The 19,675-nt window shown below is 55.2% G+C and overlaps 1 protein-coding gene across 1 annotated transcript; it reads left to right on the forward strand.

Moving 5' to 3' along the window:
- Positions 1–1,842: 1,842 nt before the first annotated feature.
- LOC146421839 (cytochrome P450 11B, mitochondrial-like) lies at positions 1,843–17,756 on the forward strand. The gene is made up of 11 exons (XM_085047012.1): positions 1,843–2,037; positions 3,558–3,713; positions 7,100–7,299; positions 8,745–8,951; positions 9,909–9,965; positions 10,047–10,144; positions 10,818–10,908; positions 11,119–11,194; positions 12,442–12,520; positions 16,141–16,335; positions 17,626–17,756. The coding sequence occupies exons 1-11, from the start codon at positions 1,919–1,921 to the stop codon at positions 17,737–17,739; spliced, it is 1,392 nt and encodes a 463-aa protein (XP_084903138.1). The 5' UTR covers positions 1,843–1,918; the 3' UTR covers positions 17,740–17,756.
- The last annotated feature ends 1,919 nt before the right edge of the window (positions 17,757–19,675 follow it).

The raw sequence follows: 19,675 nt of genomic DNA on the forward strand, positions 1-19,675 counted from the left end.
ATCACCGGGATAACCGGGACCACCAGGATCAACCCCGCGACCCCCGGGATAAACCCCCGGGACCACCGGGACCACCCCCCGGGACCTCCCACCCGCAGGACCCCCGACCCCAAAACCAGCGGGAGCCCTGACCGGCGGGACCCCAAAACAACCCCGGGACCCCCAAAACAACCCCGGGACCCCCAAACCGCGGTGGGCTTGGGGTGCATCTGTGGGGCTGGACGAGCCCCCCCGGTGTCCCCCGCTGTCCCCTCATGTCACCCCGATGTCCCCGCTGTCCCCCCCGCCATGTCCCCCCCGCTGTCCCCTCCAGGGCCGCCCCTCCCCCCAGGCAGCTCCAGGCCCTGACCCTGCTGCCCCCTGAGCTATTTTTAGCTCTGACGTCATCGCCGGCAGAGAAAGGGGGGCCTGACCCCCCCTGAGGCCCCCAGAAACCCTAGAGCGCCCCAAAATGCCCCCATAGCCCCCCAGAACCTTCTATAGCCCCCCCAAATACCCCTATGGCCCCCATAGCCCCCCAGAGCCCCCCAGAGCCTCCCAGAACCCTATAGCCCCCCATAGCCCCCCGAAAATGCCCCCATAGCCCCAGAGCCCCAGAACCCCTATAGCCCCCCAGAATTCCCCATAACCCCGTATAGCCCCCCGAACCCCCATAGCCCCCCATAGCCCAGCAGGACCCCCATAGCCGCCCAAACCCCATAGCCCCCCAGAACCTCTATAGCCCCCCGAACCCCCATAGCCCCCCAAACCCCACCCATACCTAACCCACCCCCGCTCTGGGGCTGCCCCATAGCAGAGCTCAGCGCGACCCTGGGGGGCTGTGGGGTGGGTGTGGGGCTGGGGCTGTGGGGTGCTATGGGGTGCTATGGGATGATGTGGGGTGGATGTGGGGTGAGGCTCTGCGGGGTGCTATGGGGTGCTATGGGGTGGATGTGGGGCTGGGGCTATAGGGTGCTATGGGGTGCTATGGGGTGGATGTGGGGCTGGGGCTATAGGGTGCTATGGGGTGCTATGGGGTGGATGTGTGGGGCTGGGGCTATAGGGTGCTGTGGGGTGAGGCTCTGCGGGGTGCTATGGGGTGCTATGGGGTGGATGTGGGGCTGGGGCTATAGGGTGCTATGGGGCGCTGGGGGTTGATGCTCTGTGGGTCCCGCTCGGGCTCTGCCCCACATCTCGGGGAGCCCCAATTCCCGGGGGGCCTCCGACCCCTCCCCACCCCACATTTGGGGGGCTGCCCCACATCTCCAGCTGTACCCCATAGATCTGGGGGGTCTCCGGGCTCTGCCCCACATCCTGGGACCCCCCAGCCCCCTCCCCACCCCATAGCCCGGCTCTGCCCCACATCTCCCGGATCCCCCAATATTCCAGCGCTGCCCCATAGATCGGGGGCTGCCCCACATCTCCAGCTGTGCCCCATAGATCTGGGGGGTCTCCGGGCTCTGCCCCACATCTCGGGGACCCCCCCAGCTCCCTCCCCACCCCCCATGTCCCCCCAGCCCCCCCGGTGGCCCCCAGCCCCTCCCGCCGGCCTTGGGCGGGGCGGTAACGGGAGATAAAAGGGGGGCGAGAAAAGGGGAGATAAAAGGGGGGCTTTGCGGGGGTCCTAGAGCCATAAAAGGGGGGAATTTCGGGGGTCTCGCAGCTCTAAAAAGGGGGGAATTCCGGGGGTCCCGCAGCCATGAGCACCCCAGGCTGGCTATGGGGTCGGGGGGCTCGCCGGGGGCTCAGCTCGGGGGTCTCCCCGGCCCGGCTGTGGGGTCGGGGGGTTCGGAGCTCGGGGGTCTCCTCGGACTCGCTATGGGGTCGGGGGTCTCTCAGCTCGGGGGTCTCCCCGGGCCGGCTATGGGGTCTGGGGTCTCGCCGGGCTCTCAGCTCGGGGGTCTCGCCCCCCCCGGGGGTCCCGCGGCCGTTCGAGGAGATGCCGCGGGCAGGAGCGAACCGCTGGCTGAACCTGCTGAGCCTCTGGAGCCAGGGGGGCTTCGAGAACTTCCACCGCCGCGTGGAGGGGGGCTTCCGGCGGCTGGGACCCGTGTACAGGTGAGGGGACACCTGGGGACACCTGGGGACACCGGGAATGGGGGGACAGGTGACACCTGGGGGGCTTCCGGCGGCTGGGACCCGTGTACAGGTGAGGGGACACCTGGGGACACCGGGGGGACAGGTGACACCTGGGGGACATCGGGAATGGGGGGACAGGTGACCCTCGGGGGGCTTCCGGCGGCTGGGACCCGTGTACAGGTGAGGGGACAATCCAAGGTGAGGGGAGCGTTGGCTCGCTGGACTGGACGTTCCTCATTTTTGGGGTCCTACTAAGGTGTCCCATTTGGGGTTTTTTTTGGGGCGCAGGGACCGCGTGAGCTCCCTGGACTGTGGGTTCCCCCTTGACCCTGAATCTCCCCGGTTTTGGGGGTTTTTTGGGGCGCAGGGACCTCGTTGGGTCGCTGCACTGGGGGTTCCCCATTTTTGGGGTCTCACTGAGGGTTTTTTTGGGGGTTTTTTGGGGCGCAGGGACTGCGTTGGGTCGCTGGACTGTGGGTTTCCCACTGACTCCGAGTCTCCCCGGTTTTGGGGTTTTTGGGGTCCTATTAAAGTGTCCAATTTCGGGGTTTTTTGGGTGTTTTGGGGCGCAGGGAGTGCGTGGGCTCTCTGCACTGGGAGTTCCTAATTTTTGGGGTCCCACTGAGGGTTTTTGGAGTTTTTTGGGGCGCAGGGACCGCGTGGGCTCCCTGGACTGTGGGTTCCCCATTTTTGGGGTCCCACTGAGGTATCCAATTTGGGATTTTGGGGTTTTTTGGGGCGCAGGGAGCACGTGGGGTCGCTGGACTGGAGGTTCCCCCTTGACCCTGAATCTCCCCTTTTTTGGGGGTTTTTTGGGGTGTTTTGGGGCGCAGGGAGCGCGTGGGCTCTCTGCACTCTGGGTTTCCCATTTTGGGGTCCCACTGAGGTTTTTTTGGGGTTTTTTGGGGCGCAGGGAGCGCGTGAGCTCTCTGCACTGGGGGTTCTCCATTTTTGGGGTCCCACTGAGGGTTTTTGGGGTGTTTTGGGGCGCAGGGAGCGCGTTGGCTCTCTGCACTGGGGGTTCCCCATTTTTGGAGTCCCACTGAGGTATCCAATTTGGGATTTTGGGGTGTTTTGGGGCGCAGGGAGCGCGTGGGCTCCCTGGACTGTGGGTTCCCCATTTTTGGGGTCCCACTGAGGGTTTTTGGGGTTATTTGGGGCTCAGGGAGCACGTGGGCTCTCTGCACTGGGGGTTCCCCATTTTTGGAGTCCCACTGAGGTATCCAGTTTGGGATTTTGGGGTTTTTTGGGGCGCAGGGAGCGCGTGGGCTCCCTGGACTGTGGATTCCCCATTTTTGGGGTCCCACTGAGGTTTTTTTGGGGTGTTTTGGGGCGCAGGGAGCGCGTGGGCTCTCTGCACTGTGGGTTCCCCATTTTTGGGGTCCCACTGAGGTTTTTTTGGGGTGTTTTGGGGCGCAGGGAGCGCGTGGGCTCTCTGCACTGGGGGTTCCCCATTTTTGGGGTCCCACTGAGGGTTTTTGGGGTATTTTGGGGCGCAGGGAGCGCGTTGGCTCGCTGGACTGTGTGAACATCCTGCTGCCCCAGGACGCGGCGCAGCTGCTGCGGGCAGAGGGAGACTTTCCCCGCAGGATGGGGATCGCGGCGTGGAGCGCGCACCGGAGCCTGCGGGGACAGCAGTGCGGGCTGTTCCTCCTGTGAGTGACTGGGGATACTGGGAGGAACTGGGATTGTGCATTGGAGTCACTGGGATGGGGCATTGAGGGGGACTGGGAGCACTGGGAGCACTGGGATAGGATCGCGGCGTGGAGCGCGCACCGGAGCCTGCGGGGACAGCAGTGCGGCTTGTTCCTGCTGTGAGTGACTGGGGATACTGGGGGATACTGGGGGATACTGGGATGGAGTGCTGGGAGTGCTGGGATGGGAGTATTGAGGGGTACTGGGAGCACTGGGAGCACTGGGATCGCGGCGTGGAGCGCGCACCGGAGCCTGCGGGGACAGCAGTGCGGCTTGTTCCTGCTGTGAGTGACTGGGGATACTGGGATGAACTGGGAGGAACTGGGATGGAGTGCTGGGATAGGGTAGTGAGGGTTACTGGGGGTACTGGGAGCACTGGGATGGGATCACTGCCTGGAGCGCGCACCGGAGCCTGCGGGGACAGCAGTGCGGGCTCTTCCTGCTGTGAGTGACTGGGGATACTGGGATGAACTGGGGGATACTGGGATGGAGTGCTGGGATAGGGTAGTGAGGGTTACTGGGGGTACTGGGAGCACTGGGAGCACTGGGAGCACTGGGATGGGATCACTGCCTGGAGCGCGCACCGGAGCCTGCGGGGACAGCAGTGCGGCTTGTTCCTGCTGTGAGTGACTGGGATGAACTGGGATGGGGCATTGGAGTCACTGGGATGGGGTACTGGGAGCACTGGGAGCACTGGGATCGCGGCGTGGAGCGCGCACCAGAGCCTGCGGGGACAGCAGTGCGGCTTGTTCCTCCTGTGAGTGAACTGGGAGCATTGGGAGATACTGGGAGATACTGGGATTGTGCATTGGAGTCACTGGGATGGGGCATTGAGGGGCACTGGGAGCACTGGGAGCACTGGGATGGCATCGCCTGGAGCGCGCACCGGAGCCTGCGGGGACAGCAGTGCGGGCTCTTCCTGCTGTGAGTGAACTGGGGATACTGGGATGAACTGGGAGGAACTGGGGATACTGGGATGGAGTGCTGGGATAGGGTAGTGAGGGTTACTGGGGGTACTGGGAGCACTGGGAGCACTGGGATGGGATCGCGGCGTGGAGCGCGCACCGGAGCCTGCGGGGACAGCAGTGCGGCTTGTTCCTGCTGTGAGTGACTGGGAGCACTGGGATGAACTGGGATGAACTGGGATGGGACATTGGAGTCACTGGGATGGGGTACAGGGGGTACTGGGAGCACTGGGATGGGATCGCGGCGTGGAGCGCGCACCGGAGCCTGCGGGGACAGCAGTGCGGGCTGTTCCTGCTGTGAGTGACTGGGGATACTGGGATGAACTGGGAGGAACTGGGATGGAGTGCTGGGAGTGCTGGGATGGGAGTATTGGGGGGTACTGGGAGCACTGGGAGCACTGGGAACACTGGGATGGGATCGCAGCGTGGAGCGCGCACCGGAGCCTGCGGGGACAGCAGTGCGGGCTGTTCCTGCTGTGAGTGACTGGGGATACTGGGGGATACTGGGAGGAACTGGGATTGTGCATTGGAGTCACTGGGATGGGGTACTGGGGGTACTGGGAGCACTGGGAGCACTGGGATGGGATCACTGCCTGGAGCGCGCACCGGAGCCTGCGGGGACAGCGCTGTGGGCTCTTCCTCCTGTGAGTGAACTGGGAGCACTGGGAGGAACTGGGGGATACTGGGATGGGATACTGGGAGTCGCTGGGATGGGGTACTGGGAGCACTGGGAGCACTGGGATGGCATGGCAGCCTGGAGTGCTCACTGCAGCCTGCAGGCTCTTCCTGCTGTGAGTGAACTGGGAGCACTGGGCATACTGGGATGAACTGGGATGGGGCATGGGAGTCACTGAGATGGAGCACTGAGCGGTACTGGGAGCACTGGGATGGGATACTGGGGATAATGGAATACTGGGGATGTTTGGACACTGGGATACTGGGAGCACTGGGAGCACTGGGATACTGGGGATACTGGGATACTGGGGCACTGGAGCACTGGGGCAACTGGGAACACTGGGATCGGGTACTGGGGATAATGGGGATGCTGGGAGCACTGGGATACTGGGGATAATGGGATATTGGGATACTGGGAGCACTGGGATGGCATACTGGGGATAATGGGATATTGGGATACTGGGGCACTGGGGGAACTGGGAGCACTGGGAGGCAACACTGGCACAAGGGTGAGGAGGATCTGTCCTGTCCCTTACCTGTCCCTATCCCTGTGTCCCTCCCTGTCCCAGTTTGGGGTTTTTGGGGATTTTTTGGGGTCAGGAATGGCCCCGTGTGGCGCTCAGACCTCACCTGTCCTGTCCCTGTCACCCCATTTTTGGGGTTTTTGGGGTTTTTTTGGGTTTTTTGTGTAGGAACATCTCTGAACCGAGCCGTGCTGTCCCTGTCACCCCAATTTAGGGGGTTTTTTGGGGTTTTTTGGGATCAGGAATGGCACAGTGTGGCACTCAGACCTCACTTGGCCCTGTCCCTGTCACCCCAATTAGGATATTTTTTGGGATTTTTTCTCAGGAACGGCCCCGCCTGGCGGGCGGACCGGCTGGCCCTGAACCGAGCCGTGCTGTCCCTGTCCCTGTCACCCCAATTCAGGGTTTTTAGGATATTTTTTGGGGTTTTTATAGGAACGGCCCCGCCTGGCGCTCGGACCGGCTGGCCCTGAACCGGGCCGTGCTGTCCCTGTCCCTGTCACCCCAAATCAGGGTTTTTAGGGGTTTTTATGGGGTTTTTATAGGAACGGCCCCGCCTGGCGGGCGGACCGGCTGGCCCTAAACCGGGCCGTGCTGTCCCTGTCCCTGTCACCCCAATGGGGGATTTTTAGGATATTTTTTGGGGTTTTTATAGGAACGGCCCCGCCTGGCGGGCGGACCGGCTGGCCCTGAACCGGGCCGTGCTGTCCCTGTCCCTGTCACCCCAAATCAGGGTTTTTAGGATATTTTTGGGGTTTTTTCTCAGGAACGGCCCCGCCTGGCGGGCAGACCGGCTGGCCCTGAACCGGGCCGTGCTGTCCCTGTCCCTGTCACCCCAATTCAAATTTTTTGGGGTTTTTATGGGGTTTTTATAGGAACGGCCCCGCCTGGCGGGCGGACCGGCTGGCCCTGAACCGGGCCGTGCTGTCCCTGTCCCTGTCACCCCAATTCAAATTTTTTGGGGTTTTTATGGGGTTTTTATAGGAACGGCCCCGCCTGGCGGGCTGACCGGCTGGCCCTAAACCGGGCCGTGCTGTCCCTGTCCCTGTCACCCCAATTAGGATATTTTTGGGGTTTTTATAGGAACGGCCCCGCCTGGCGGGCAGACCGGCTGGCCCTGAACCGGGCCGTGCTGTCCCTGTCCCTGTCACCCCAATTAGGATATTTTTGGGGTTTTTATAGGAACGGCCCCGCCTGGCGGGCAGACCGGCTGGCCCTGAACCGGGCCGTGCTGTCCCCAGCCGCCGTCCGGCACTTCCTGCCGCTGCTCCACTCGGTCGCTGCGGATTTTGCCCAAAATCTTCGCCGCAGGATCCGGGAGACCCCCGGGGGGGCTCTGACCATCGACCCCCACCCGCTGCTCTTCCGCTTCACGCTCGAGGGTGGGTGAGAGACCACCGGGACCACAGGGACCGCCGGGTTTGGGGTGACAGTGGGACCCCAGGGACCCCCGAGACCCCCGGGACCCCCGGGTTTGGGGGGAAATGAGACTCCCGGGACCCCCGGGACCCCCGGGACCATTGGGACCACCGGATTTGGGGGGAAATGAGACCCCCTAGACCCCCGGGTTGGGGTGGGGTGACAGTGGGACCCCTGAGACCCCCGGGACCGCCGGGTTTGGGGTGGGAGACCCCCGGGACCCCCTGGGGATTGGGAAGGTGACAATGGGACCACCGGGTTGGGTGGCAATGGGACCCCCGAGACCCCCCCGGTTGGGGTGGGAGACCCCCGAGACCCTCGAGACCAGCGGGGTTGGGGTGGGGTGAGACCCTCGGGACCCCCGGGTTTGGGGCGACAGTGGGACCCCTGGCTTGAGTGGCTAATGGGACCCCCAGACTGGGGGGAAATGAGACCCTCGGGACCACCGTGGGGGACAATGGGACCCCCGAGACCCCCGAATTGGGGTGACGATGGGACCCCCGGGGACCCCCAGGGGATTGGGGAAGTGACAATGGGACCCCCAGATTGGGAGGGAAGTGAGACCCCCGAGACCCCCAGACTGGGGTGACGATGGGACCCCCGGATTGGGGGGCAAATGAGACCCCCGAGGCCACCGTGGGTGGCAATGGGACCACCAGCTTGGGGAAATGAGACCCACAGGGACCCTCACCAAATTCTGGGGTGACAATGGGGGTCCCGGGGGTCTCTCAGGGTTCCAAATTTCGGGGTGACAATGGGGGTCCCGGGGGTCTCCCAGTCTCCTCCACCCAAATTTCGGGGTTCCCAATGGGGGTCTCTCCGTCTCCCCCCACCCCAAATTTCGGGATCTAAAAGGGGTGAGACCCCCAGTTAATTTGGGGGTGACAATGGGGGTCTCTCCGCCTCCCCCACCCCAAATTTGGAGTTCACAGTGGGGGTCCCGGGGGTCTCTCAGGGTTCCAAATTCGGGGATCACAATTTGGGGGTGACTATGGGGGTCTCTCCGTCTCCCCTCACCCCAAATTTCGGGATCTAAAAGGGGTGAGACCCCCAGGGAATTTGGGGATCACAATGGGGGTCTCTCAGGGTTCCAAATTTCGGGGTGACAATGGGGGTCTCGGGGGTCTCTCGGTGTCCCCCCACCCCAAATTTGGGGGTGACACTGGGGATCCCGGGGGTCTCTCAGGGTTCCAAATTTTGGGGTTCACAATGGGGGTCTCTCATTCTCCCCCCACCCCAAATTTGGGGTTCACACTGGGGATCTCTCCGCCTCCCCCACCCCAAATTTGGAGTTCACAGTGGGGGTCCCGGGGGTCTCTCAGGGTTCCAAATTCGGGGATCACAATTTGGGGGTGGCTATGGGGGTCTCTCCGCCTCCCCCACCCCAAATTTCCCTCTCTCCCCGCAGCCAGCAGCTACGCCCTGTACGGGGAGCGCCTGGGGCTGCTGGGGGTCTCGGGGGGCTCTGGGGAGGGGGCGCAGCGCTTCCTGGGGGCTCTGGAGGAGATGCTGAGCACCACCCTGCCGCTGCTCTTCCTGCCGCCCGCCCTGCTGCGCCTGCAGCCCCCCGTCTGGCGGCGACACCTCCGCGCCTGGGATGCCATCTTCCAGCACGGTGAGAGGGCGGGGAGACCCCCAGAGACCCCCAGAGACCCCCAGGGACCCCCAGGGACCACCAGGGAAATCCCTGAGACCCCCGAGATATCCCCACCCAGGGAAACCCTATAGGGACAGAGCAGGGACCACTCTAGGGACAGCCTGGGATGTCATCTTCCAGCACGGTGAGAGGGCGGGGAGACCCCCAGGGACCCCCGAGAAATCCCTGAGACCCCCGAGATATCCCCACCCAGGGAAACCCTATAGGGACAGAGCAGGGACAGCCTGGGATGCCATCTTCCAGCACGGTGAGAGGGCGGGGAGACCCCCAGAGACCCCCAGGGACCCCCAGAGATATCCCTCAGACCCCCAGAGACCCCCGAGATATCCCCAGAGATCACCCTGAGACCCCCGAGATATCCCCATCCTGAGACCCCCAGGGAAACCCTATAGGGACAGCCTGGGATGTCATCTTCCAGCACGGTGAGAGGGTGGGGAGACCCCCAGGGACCCCCGGGACCCCCAGGGATCACCCTGAGACCCCCAGAGATATCCCCATCCCAGAAAACCCCAGAAAACCCCAGGGAAGCCCTATAGGGACAGAGCAGGGACAGGCTGGGACCTCATCTTCCAGCACGGTGAGTGGAGAGGGAGACCCCCAGGGACCACCCTGCGATCACCCTGAGACCCCCAGAGACCCCCCGAGACCACCAGAGATACCCCTGAGACCCCCAGAGAAATCCCCACCCCTATTTGGGGTATAACCCGGGGGTCCCAGTGCCTTCTAACCCAAATTTAGGGTACAGAGTGAGGGTCCCATTGCCCCCTAACCCAAATTTGAGGGTCTCAACACCCCCCACCCCAATTTGGGGTACCACCCGGGGGTCCCAGCGCCCCCCACCCCAATTTGAGGGTCAATTTGGGGGTCCCAGCCCCCCCCACCCCTAACCCCCTCCCCAAATTTCCCTCCCCGCAGCTGACGAGAACATTCAGCGCATTTACCGCGAGTTCTGCCGCGGCAACCCGCCCGGGGGTCCCGCCGGGGGTCCCGCCGGGGGTCCCTCTGGGGGTCCCTCTGGGGGTCCCGGGGGTCTCGGGGGTCTCGGGGGTCTCCCCGGGGGGGTCCTGGCCGAGCTGCTGGTCCAGGCTCAGCTCCCCCTGCCCTCCATCAAGGCCAATGTCACCGAGTTCACCGCGGGCGGCGTGGACACCGTGAGGAGGGGCGGGAATTGGGGCGGGGGGCGCGGGGAGGGGCTTGGGGGGATTTGGGGTGGATTTGGGGTTTTGGGGATTTTGGAGGGATTTAGGGGGATTTAGGGGGTATTTGGGGGGAATTTGGGGTGGGGAGACACCCAGAGGGGGTTTGGTGGAGATTTTGGGTGGATTTGGAGGATTTGGGTCGGGGCGGGGAGATACCCAGAGGATTTGGGGGAATTTAGGGGGAATTTGGGTGGATTTGGGGTGGATTTGGGGGTATTTGGGGTATTTGGGAGGTATTTGGGAGGGATTTGGGGGGATTTGGGGTGGATTTGGGGAGAATTTGGGGGTATTTGGGGGAGATTTGGGGGCGATTTGGGGGCATTGGGGTGGATTTGGGGTGGGGGAGGCACTCAGAAGGGGGTTTGGGGGCATTTTGGGGTGGGGGGGTCCCAGGGGTCAATTTGGGGTCAATTTGGGGTCACTTTTGGGGTCTCTCACGCCCTTTTCCCCTCCCCAGACTGCCATCCCCCTGCTGTTCACCCTGTTCCAGCTCAGTTATTTTGGGGATTTATTGGGAATTTGGGGAGTTTATAGGGGATTTCAGATCTGGGGGCTCTAGGGGGGTTTTTGGGGATCTCGAGGGTCACTTTTGGGGTCTCTCACCCCCATTTTTCCCCCTCCCCAGACCGCCATCCCCCTGCTGTTCACCCTGTTCGAGCTCGGCCGCAACCCTGAGGTGCAAAGAGCTCTGCGGGAGGAGCTGCGAGCGGCCGGAGGGATCGCGGGGATCTCGGGGATTTCGGGGCTCCCGGGGGTCCCCGAGGGTCACTCGGGTGTCCCCAGTGGTCACTCTGGTGTCCCCGAGGGTCACTCAGGTGTCCCCAGTGGTCACTCTGGTGTCCCCAGTGGTCACTCTGGTGTCCCCGAGGGTCACTCGGGTGTCCCCAGTGGTCACTCGGGTGTCCCCAGTGGTCACTCGGAGGTCACAGGGTCACCCCAAGCCCTGGCCGAGCTGCTGGGAGCTTTGCCGCTGCTGAGAGCTGCGATTAAAGAGACCCTGAGGTGAGACTGGGAGGGACTGGGAATGGACTGGTTTATACTGGGAGGGACTAGGAATGGACTGGGAGGGACTGGGAGGGAAACACGCAATGGTTTTAGGGTGAAAAATGGGGATTTTAGGGGCGAAAATGGGAGTTTTGGGGGTAAAAAGGGAATTGGGAATGAACTGGGAATGGACTGGGAGGGACTGGGGGGAACTGGGAGCACTGGGGATACTCGTTTGGACTGGGAGGGACTGGTTTATACTGGGAGGGACAAACACAGCGGTTTTAGGGTGAAAAATGGGGATTTTAGGGGCAAAAATGGGAGTTTTAGGGATATAAAGGGAATTGGTTTATACTGGGGGGGACGGGGAGGGACTGGGGGAGAACTGGGAATGGACTGGGAATGGACTGGGAGGGACTGGGAGGGACTGGGAGGGAAAAACACAATGGTTTTAGGATGAAAAAATGGGGATTTTAGGGGCAAAAATGGGAGTTTTAGGGATAAAAAGGGAGCTGGGAATGGACTGGGAATGAACTGGGAGGGACTGGGATGGACTGGGAGGGACTGGTTTATACTGGGATGGCCTGGGAGGGAAAAATGTGGTGCTTTTGGGGTGACAAATGGGGATTTTAGAGGCAAAAATGGGAGTTTTGGGGATAAAAAGGGAACTGGGAGGGACTGGGATGGACTGGGAATGGACTGGGAGGGACTGGTTTATACTGGGAGGGACTGGGAGGGGTTTGGGATGGACTGGGAGGGAAAAACGCGGCGGTTTTGGGGTGAAAAATGCGGATTTAAGGGGCAAAAATGGGGATTTTAGGGGCAAAATGGGAGTTTTAGAGATAAAAAGGGAACTGGGAGGGACTGGTTTGGACTGGTTTATACTGGGATGGACTGGGAGGGAAAAACGGAGCAGTTTTAGGGTGAAAAATGGGGATTTTAGGGATAAAAAGGGAACTGGTTTGGACTGGTTTGGACTGGGATGGACCGGATGGCACTGGGTTATACTGGTTCATACTGGGAGGAGACACCCCAAACACCCCAAAAATCCCAAAAAATCCCCAAAAATCCCAAAAAACCCCAAAAAACCCCAAAAACCCCAAATCCCCAATCCAGGCTGTACCCGGTGGGAATCACTGGGGCTCTCCATACTGGGTGGCACTGGGTTATACTGGTTCATACTGGGAGGAGACACCCCAAACACCCCAAAAATCCAAAAAGATCCCAAAAAAACCCCAAAAAACCCCAAAATTCCCCCAATCCAGGCTGTACCCGGTGGGAATCAGCGTCCAGCGCTATCCAGCCAGAGATGTTGTGCTGAACAACTACCGAGTGCCGGCGGGGGTGAGCCGGGATGGGGATTTGGGGATTTTGGGGATTTTGGGGGGTTTTGGGGGGTTTTGGGGGGTTTGAGGGATTTTTTGGGATTTTTCAGGGATTTTTTGGGAGATTTTTGGGAAGTTTTGGGGGATTTTTCGGGGAATTTCGGAAGATTTTGGGGGATTTTCAGGAATTTGGGGGTATTTTGGGGATTTTTTGGATTTGGGGATTTTGGGGGATTTGGGGAGTGTTGGGGGTTGGGGAGTTTTTTGGGGGTTAGGAGTTTTGGGGGATTTGGGATATTTGGGGGATTTTCCAGAGTTTTGGGATATTTTGGGTTATGGACTTTTTAAGGATTTTGGGTATTTTGAGATTTTGTGATTTTCAGAATGATTTTTGGGGAGATTTTTGGGAGTCTTGGGGGATTTTTGGGGATTTTGGGAGATTTTGGGGAGTTCTTGGGATTTGGGGGATTTTGGGAGATTTTGGGGAATTTTTCAGGAATTTTGGGGAATTTTGGGGATTTGGTGGATTTTTGGGGGATTTTTGGGAGTTTTTGGGGATTTTTTTATTTTGGGGGATTTTGGGGTCCCAGAACGGTGTGAAACCTAAAAAATTTACCTAAAACAGAGGTCAGGCAAAGTTAGGAGAAGGAAAATTAGAATAATTTATTAAATCCTTTAAGGTGCATTTAGAGCACACAGAGCTCACTGGATAAAGTTAAGAAAATAAAAATTAGATTAATTTATTAAAGGTTTTTAAGGTAAATTTAGGGCACAAAGAGGTCACTCGACAAAATTAAGAGAATAAAGATTAGAATAATTTATTAAATATTTTTAGGATGCATTTAGAGCACACAGAACTCAGTGGATAAAGTTAATAAAATAAAAATTAGAATTATTTATAAAATATTTTTAGGATGCATTTAGGGCAGAAAAAGATCACTGGAAAAAGTTAGGAGAATAAACACTAAACGCTAAATACTAAACACTAATCAAAATACTGAATACTGAACACTAAACACCACAAACTAAACTAAATACTAAACAATAAACACTAAATGAAATAATAAACAGTAAATGAAATATTAAATGCTAAACGAAATATTAAACACTAAACACTAACTATGCTAAATGAAATATTAAACACTAAATATTAACCAAAATATCAAACACTAAACACCACAGTTAACTGAAATACTAAATTTTAAACCAAACACTAAATGCTAAATACTAAATGAAATACTAAACAGTAAACACACTAAGAGAAATACTAAACACTAAATATTAAATACTAAATGAAATACTAAATACTAAATACAAAACACTAAATACTAAATACTAAATACTAAATAAAACACTAAATACTAAACACTAAATACTAAATAAAATACCAAATACTAAACACTAAATACTAAATACTAAACAAAACTCTAAACACAAAACACCACAAACTAACCAAAACACTAAACACTGAACACTAAATGAAATATTAAACACTAAACACTGAATGCTAATCACTAAACACTAACTGAAATCCTAAACACTGAACACTAAATACCACACAATAAATGGAATATTAAACACTAAACACTAAACACTAAATGGAATATTAAACACTAAACACCAAACACCAACCTAAACATCACACACTGACCAAATAGTAAACAGTAAACAAAATATTAAGCACTAAACACTAAACAATAAATGGAATATTAAACACTAAACACCAAACACTGAACACTAACGTAAACATCACACACTAACAGAATACTAAACACTAAACAGTAAACGAAATTTTAAATACTAAACACTAAATGCTAAACACTAACTGAAATATTAAACACCAAACACCAAACACACTAACTGGAACACAACACTGAACATGAAATGCTAAATGAAACACTAAACCCTAAACCCTAAACCCTAAACCCTAAACACTAAACACCACAAACTAAACAAAATACTAAACACTAAACCCAACACACGACACACACTTTAGCCACACACTGACCGAAACCCTAAACACTAACCGAAATACTAAACACTAACCAAAACTGTGAATAGTAAACACTAAATGGAATATTAGACATTAAACACTAGTTGGAATATTAGACACTAAACACTAAACACTGAACAGCACACACTGAATGAAATGCTAAACACTAAACAATAAATGGAATATTAAACACTAAATACTAAACACCAAACACTAACTGAAATATTAGACACTAAACACTAAATGGAATATTAAACAGTAAACACCAAACAATAACTGAAATACTAACCACTAAACCCACAATAACCAAAATAGTAACCAAAACACTAAACACCAAACACAAAACAAACACCAACCAGCACAGGAACTGAAATATTAAACATTAACACCAAACACACTGATCAGAACACAACACTGAACGAGAAATGAAACACTAAATATTAAACACTAAACACTGAATACTCAACACTAAACACTAAACACACTTTAGCCACACACTAAATGAAACACTAAACACTAAACAGTAAACACTAACAAAAACACGAAATCCTAAACACCACACGTTAAATGAAACACCAAACACTAACACCACACACTGACCGAAATACTGAACAATAAATACTAAATACTAACAGAAATATTAAATACTAAACACACTTTAGCCACACATTAAATGAAACACTAAACACTAAATACTAAACACTAAATACAAAATACTGAACACTAACTGAAATATTAAATACTAAACACACTTTAGCCACACACTAAACAAAATACTAAACATTAAACAGTAAACAAAATACTAAACATTAAACAGTAAACAAAATACTAAACACTAAAGACTAACTGAAACACTACTAATACTAAATACTAAATACTAACCGAATACTAAATACTAAATACTAACCGAAAGAGTAAACACTAAACCCTCAACCAAATACTAAACACTAATGGAAATACTGAATACTAAATGAAACACTAAACTCTAAACACTAAACAAAACACTAAACCCACTTCAGCCACACACTAAACCAAACAGAAAACACTAACCAAAGCACTAAATACTAAACGCTAAACACTAAATGAAACACTAAACACAAAACCCTAAACAACACGCTAACCGAAACACTAAATACTAAATAGTAAACACTAACAGAAATACTAAACACTAAACAAAATACTAAACATGAAATGAAATATTAAACAGTAAATAGTAAACACTAAATACTAAACACCAAACACCAAACGCTAAATGAAACACTAAACACTACAGCTAACCAGAACACTAAACACTAAATGCTAAAGGAAACCCTAAACACACTAAACGCCACCCACTAACACCACAAACCCCAAAATCAACGTAAAGCTGGGGCTCAGGCTGGAGCTGCCCGCAGACACTGTGCCAGGTGGCCCTGAACACCCCAAAACCACCCCAAAATCACCCCAAAACACCCCAAAACCACCCCAAAATCACCCCAAAACCACCCCAAAACAGTACCAAAACACCCCAAAACACCCCAAAACACCCCAAAACACCCCAAAACCACCCCAAAATCACCCAAATCACCCCAAAACCACCCCAAAACAGTACCAAAACACCCCAAAACACCCCAAAATCACCCCAAAACCACCCCAAACCCCCTCAGACCCTGTGCCAGGTGTCTCTGTACGCCATGGGCCGCTGCCCCGAGGTGTTCCCGCAGCCCGAGCGCTACGAGCCGCGCCGCTGGCTGGCCAAGGACGACTCCACCTCCTTCAAGGCGCTGGCCTTCGGCTTCGGCGCGCGGCAGTGCATCGGGCGGCGCCTGGCCGAGGCCGAGATGATGCTCTTCCTGGCCCACGTGAGAGGGGGAGGAGCCTGGGGGGGGTGGGGCAAGGTGGGGGGTGGGTTTGGCCACTGGGGTCTTGGGTTGGACCAATGAGGTCTTGGGGTGATTCAAGGAGGTCTTGGTTTGGTCAATGAGGTCTTGGTTTGGTCCAATGAGATCTTGGTTTGGCCAGTGAGGTCTTAGTTTGACCCAAAATTTTGGGTTGGCTCAATGAGGTCTTGGTTTGGCCAATGAGGTGTTGGGGACATTCAAGGAGGTCTTGGTTTGCTCCAACCAGGTGTTGGTTTGACCCAAAAACATATTGGTTTGACCCAATGAGGTCTTGGTTTGGCCAATGAGATCTTGGTTTTGACCAGTGAGGTCTTGGTCTGGCCAATGAGGTCTTGGTTTGAGCCAAAATCTTGGTTTGGCCCAAAGTCTTAGTTTAGTCCAATGACCTCTTGGTTTGACCCAATGAGGTCTTGGGGTGATTCAGTGAGGTCTTGGTTTGGTCCAATGAGGTTTTATTTTGACCCAAAATCTTGGGGTGATTCAAGAAGGTCTTGGTTTGACCCAATGAGGTCTTGGTTTGGTCCAATGAGACCTTGGTTAGACCAACCAGGTCTTGGTTTGACCAATGAGATTTTGGTTTGACCAACCAGGTCTTGGTTTGACCCAAAGACTCGGTTTGACCCAAAATTTTGGTTTGTCCAATGTGGTCTTGGTTTGACCCAAAAAGGTCTTGGTTTGGCCAATGAGGTCTTGGATTGACCCAAAGTCTTGGGGTGATTCAAGAAGGTCTTGGTTTGACCTAACGAGGTCTTGGTTTGACCAACCAAGGTTTTGGTTTGACCCAACAAAGGTCTTGGTTTGCCCAACGATCTCTTAGTTCAACCCAACGCCTTGGGTTGACCCAAAACCACCTTGACTTGACCCAAAACCATCTCAGTTTGCCCCAACCCACCCGGTTTTGCCCCAACCCACCTGGATTTGCCCCAAAACCATCTCAGTTTGACCCAAACCACCTCATTTTGCCCCAACCCACCTGGATTTGCCCCAACCCACCTGGATTTACCCCAACCCACCCGGTTTTGCCCCAACCCACCTGGATTTACCCCAACCCACCCGGTTTTGCCCCAACCCACCTGGATTTGCCCCAACCCACCTGGATTTGCCCCAACCCACCCGGTTTTGCCCCAACCCACCTGGATTTACCCCCAACCCACCTGGATTTACCCCAACCCACCTGGATTTACCCCAACCCACCCGGATTTACCCCAACCCACCTGGATTTACCCCAACCCACCCGGTTTTGCCCCCCAGGTGCTGCAGAACTTCTCCATCCAGGCCGTGTCCACCCAGGACGTCCCCACCGTGTTTCGCTTCATCCTCATGCCCGAGAGGTCACCTCTGCTGACCTTCCGCAACCTCCAGTGACCCAAGGGGACACCTGGGGACACCTGGGGGTCATCGGGGGGCATCTGGGGGCATCTGGGGACACTGGGAACATTGGGGGCATCTGGGGGTCACCTGGGGGCAACTGGGGACATCTGGGGACACCTGGGGGCAACTGGGGGCAACTGGGGACACCTGGGGGCAACTGGGCACATCTGGGGGCATCTGGGGGCATTGGAGACACCTGGGGGCACCTGGGGACATCTGGGGACACCTGAGGGCATCTGGGGGCATTGGGGACACTGGGGGGCAACTGGGGACCTTGGGGACATCGAGGGACACTGGGGACGCCTGGGGGTCACCTGGGGGCAACTGGGGTCACTGGGGTCCCCTGGTGTCACTGGTGTCACTAATGTCACTGGGGACATTGGGGGTCACCTGGGGGTTACTAGTGTCACACTGGTGTCACTAATGTCACTGGGTGTCACTGGTGTCACTGGGGTCACACTGAGGTCACACTGGGGTCACTGGTGTCACTAATGTCACTGGGGACACCTGGGGGTCACACAGGGGTCATTGGGGTCATTGAGGTCACTGGTGTCACACTGGTGTCACTGGGGTCACTCAGGGGTCACCTGGGGGTCACATTGGGGTCACTCAGGGGTCACTGGTGTCACTGGTGTCACACTGGTGTCATTGGGGTCACCTGGGGTCATTGGGGTCATTGGGATCACCAGTGTCACTAATGTCACTAATGTCACTGGTGTCACTGGTGTCCCTTACTGGTGTCACTCAGGTGTCACTCAGAGGTCACTCAGAGGTCACTCAGAGGTCACTCAGAGGTCACTGAATGTCCCCCCATGTCACCTGCAGTGTCCCCAACTTTGTGGGCGGAGCCTCGGGGCTGGGGGAGGGGCAGGACCCCACAGTCCCTGAGGGGTGGAGGTGATATGCAAATTGTATGCAAATTGTATGTAAATGATATGCAAATGAGCTGCGCTGGATTCCCCAATAAAGTCACATTGCTGGCAGAGTGGGGACTGAGCTGGGGGTGGGGACAGCCTGGGACCCCAAAATCACCCCAAAATCACCCCAAATCACCCCAAAATCACCCAAAATTACCCCAAATCACCCCAAATCACCCCAAAATCACCCAAAATCACCCCAAATCACCCCAAATCACCCAAAATCACCCCAAAATCACCCCAAATCACCCCAAAATACCCCAAATCACCCAAAATCACCCCAAAATCACCCCAAAATCACCCAAAATCCCCCCAAAATCACCCAAAATCACCCCAAAATCACCCCAAAATCACCCAAAATCACCCCAAAATCACCCAAAATCACCCCAAATCACCCCAAAATCACCCCAAATCACCCAAAATCACCCAAAATCACCCAAAATCACCCCAAATCACCCAAAATCACCCAAAATCACCCAAAATCACCCAAAATCACCCAAAATCACCCCAAAATCACCCAAAATCACCCAAAATTTACCCAAACTGACCCAGAACCCCAAAATCGCCCAAATTCACCCCAAATCACCCCAAAATCACCCAAAATCACCCCGAATCACCCCAAATCACCCAAAATCACCCCAAAATCACCCCAAATCACCCCAATATTACCCCAAATCACCCCAAATCACCCCAAAATCACCCAAAATTCCCCCAATTCTACCAATTTCCCCCAAAATCCCCCAAATCCCTCTAATTTCCCCCAATTTCCCCCCAAATTCCCCCAATTTCCCAATCTCTCAAAATCCCCAAATTCCCCCAAATTCCCCTAAATTTCCCACATTTTTTCCCAATTTCCCCCAAAATTCCCCCATTTCCCAAACCCCAAATTCCCAAATCTCCCCAAATTCCCCAAATTTCCCAAATTTCCCCAAATTTCCCCAAATTTCCCCAAATTTCCCAAATTCCCCCAATTTCCCCCAATTCCCTCCAAATCCTCCCAAAATTCCCCCAAA

The sequence above is a fragment of the Lichenostomus cassidix genome, unplaced genomic scaffold, assembly GCF_008360975.1.
Source record: "Lichenostomus cassidix isolate B80296 unplaced genomic scaffold, HeHo_3.0 HiC_scaffold_772, whole genome shotgun sequence".
Lineage (NCBI taxonomy): Eukaryota > Metazoa > Chordata > Aves > Passeriformes > Meliphagidae > Lichenostomus > Lichenostomus cassidix.

Coding starts and splice junctions, on each gene's coding strand:
- LOC146421839 (XM_085047012.1), top strand. CDS start 1,919: ATGCCGCGGGCAGGAGCGAACCGCTGGCTGAACCTGCTGAGCCTCTGG. Junction 2,038..3,557: donor CGGCTGGGACCCGTGTACAG/GTGAGGGGACAC, acceptor TTTGGGGCGCAG/GGAGCGCGTTGGCTCGCTGG. Junction 9,966..10,046: donor CCGCGGCAACCCGCCCGGGG/GTCCCGCCGGGG, acceptor TCGGGGGTCTCC/CCGGGGGGGTCCTGGCCGAG.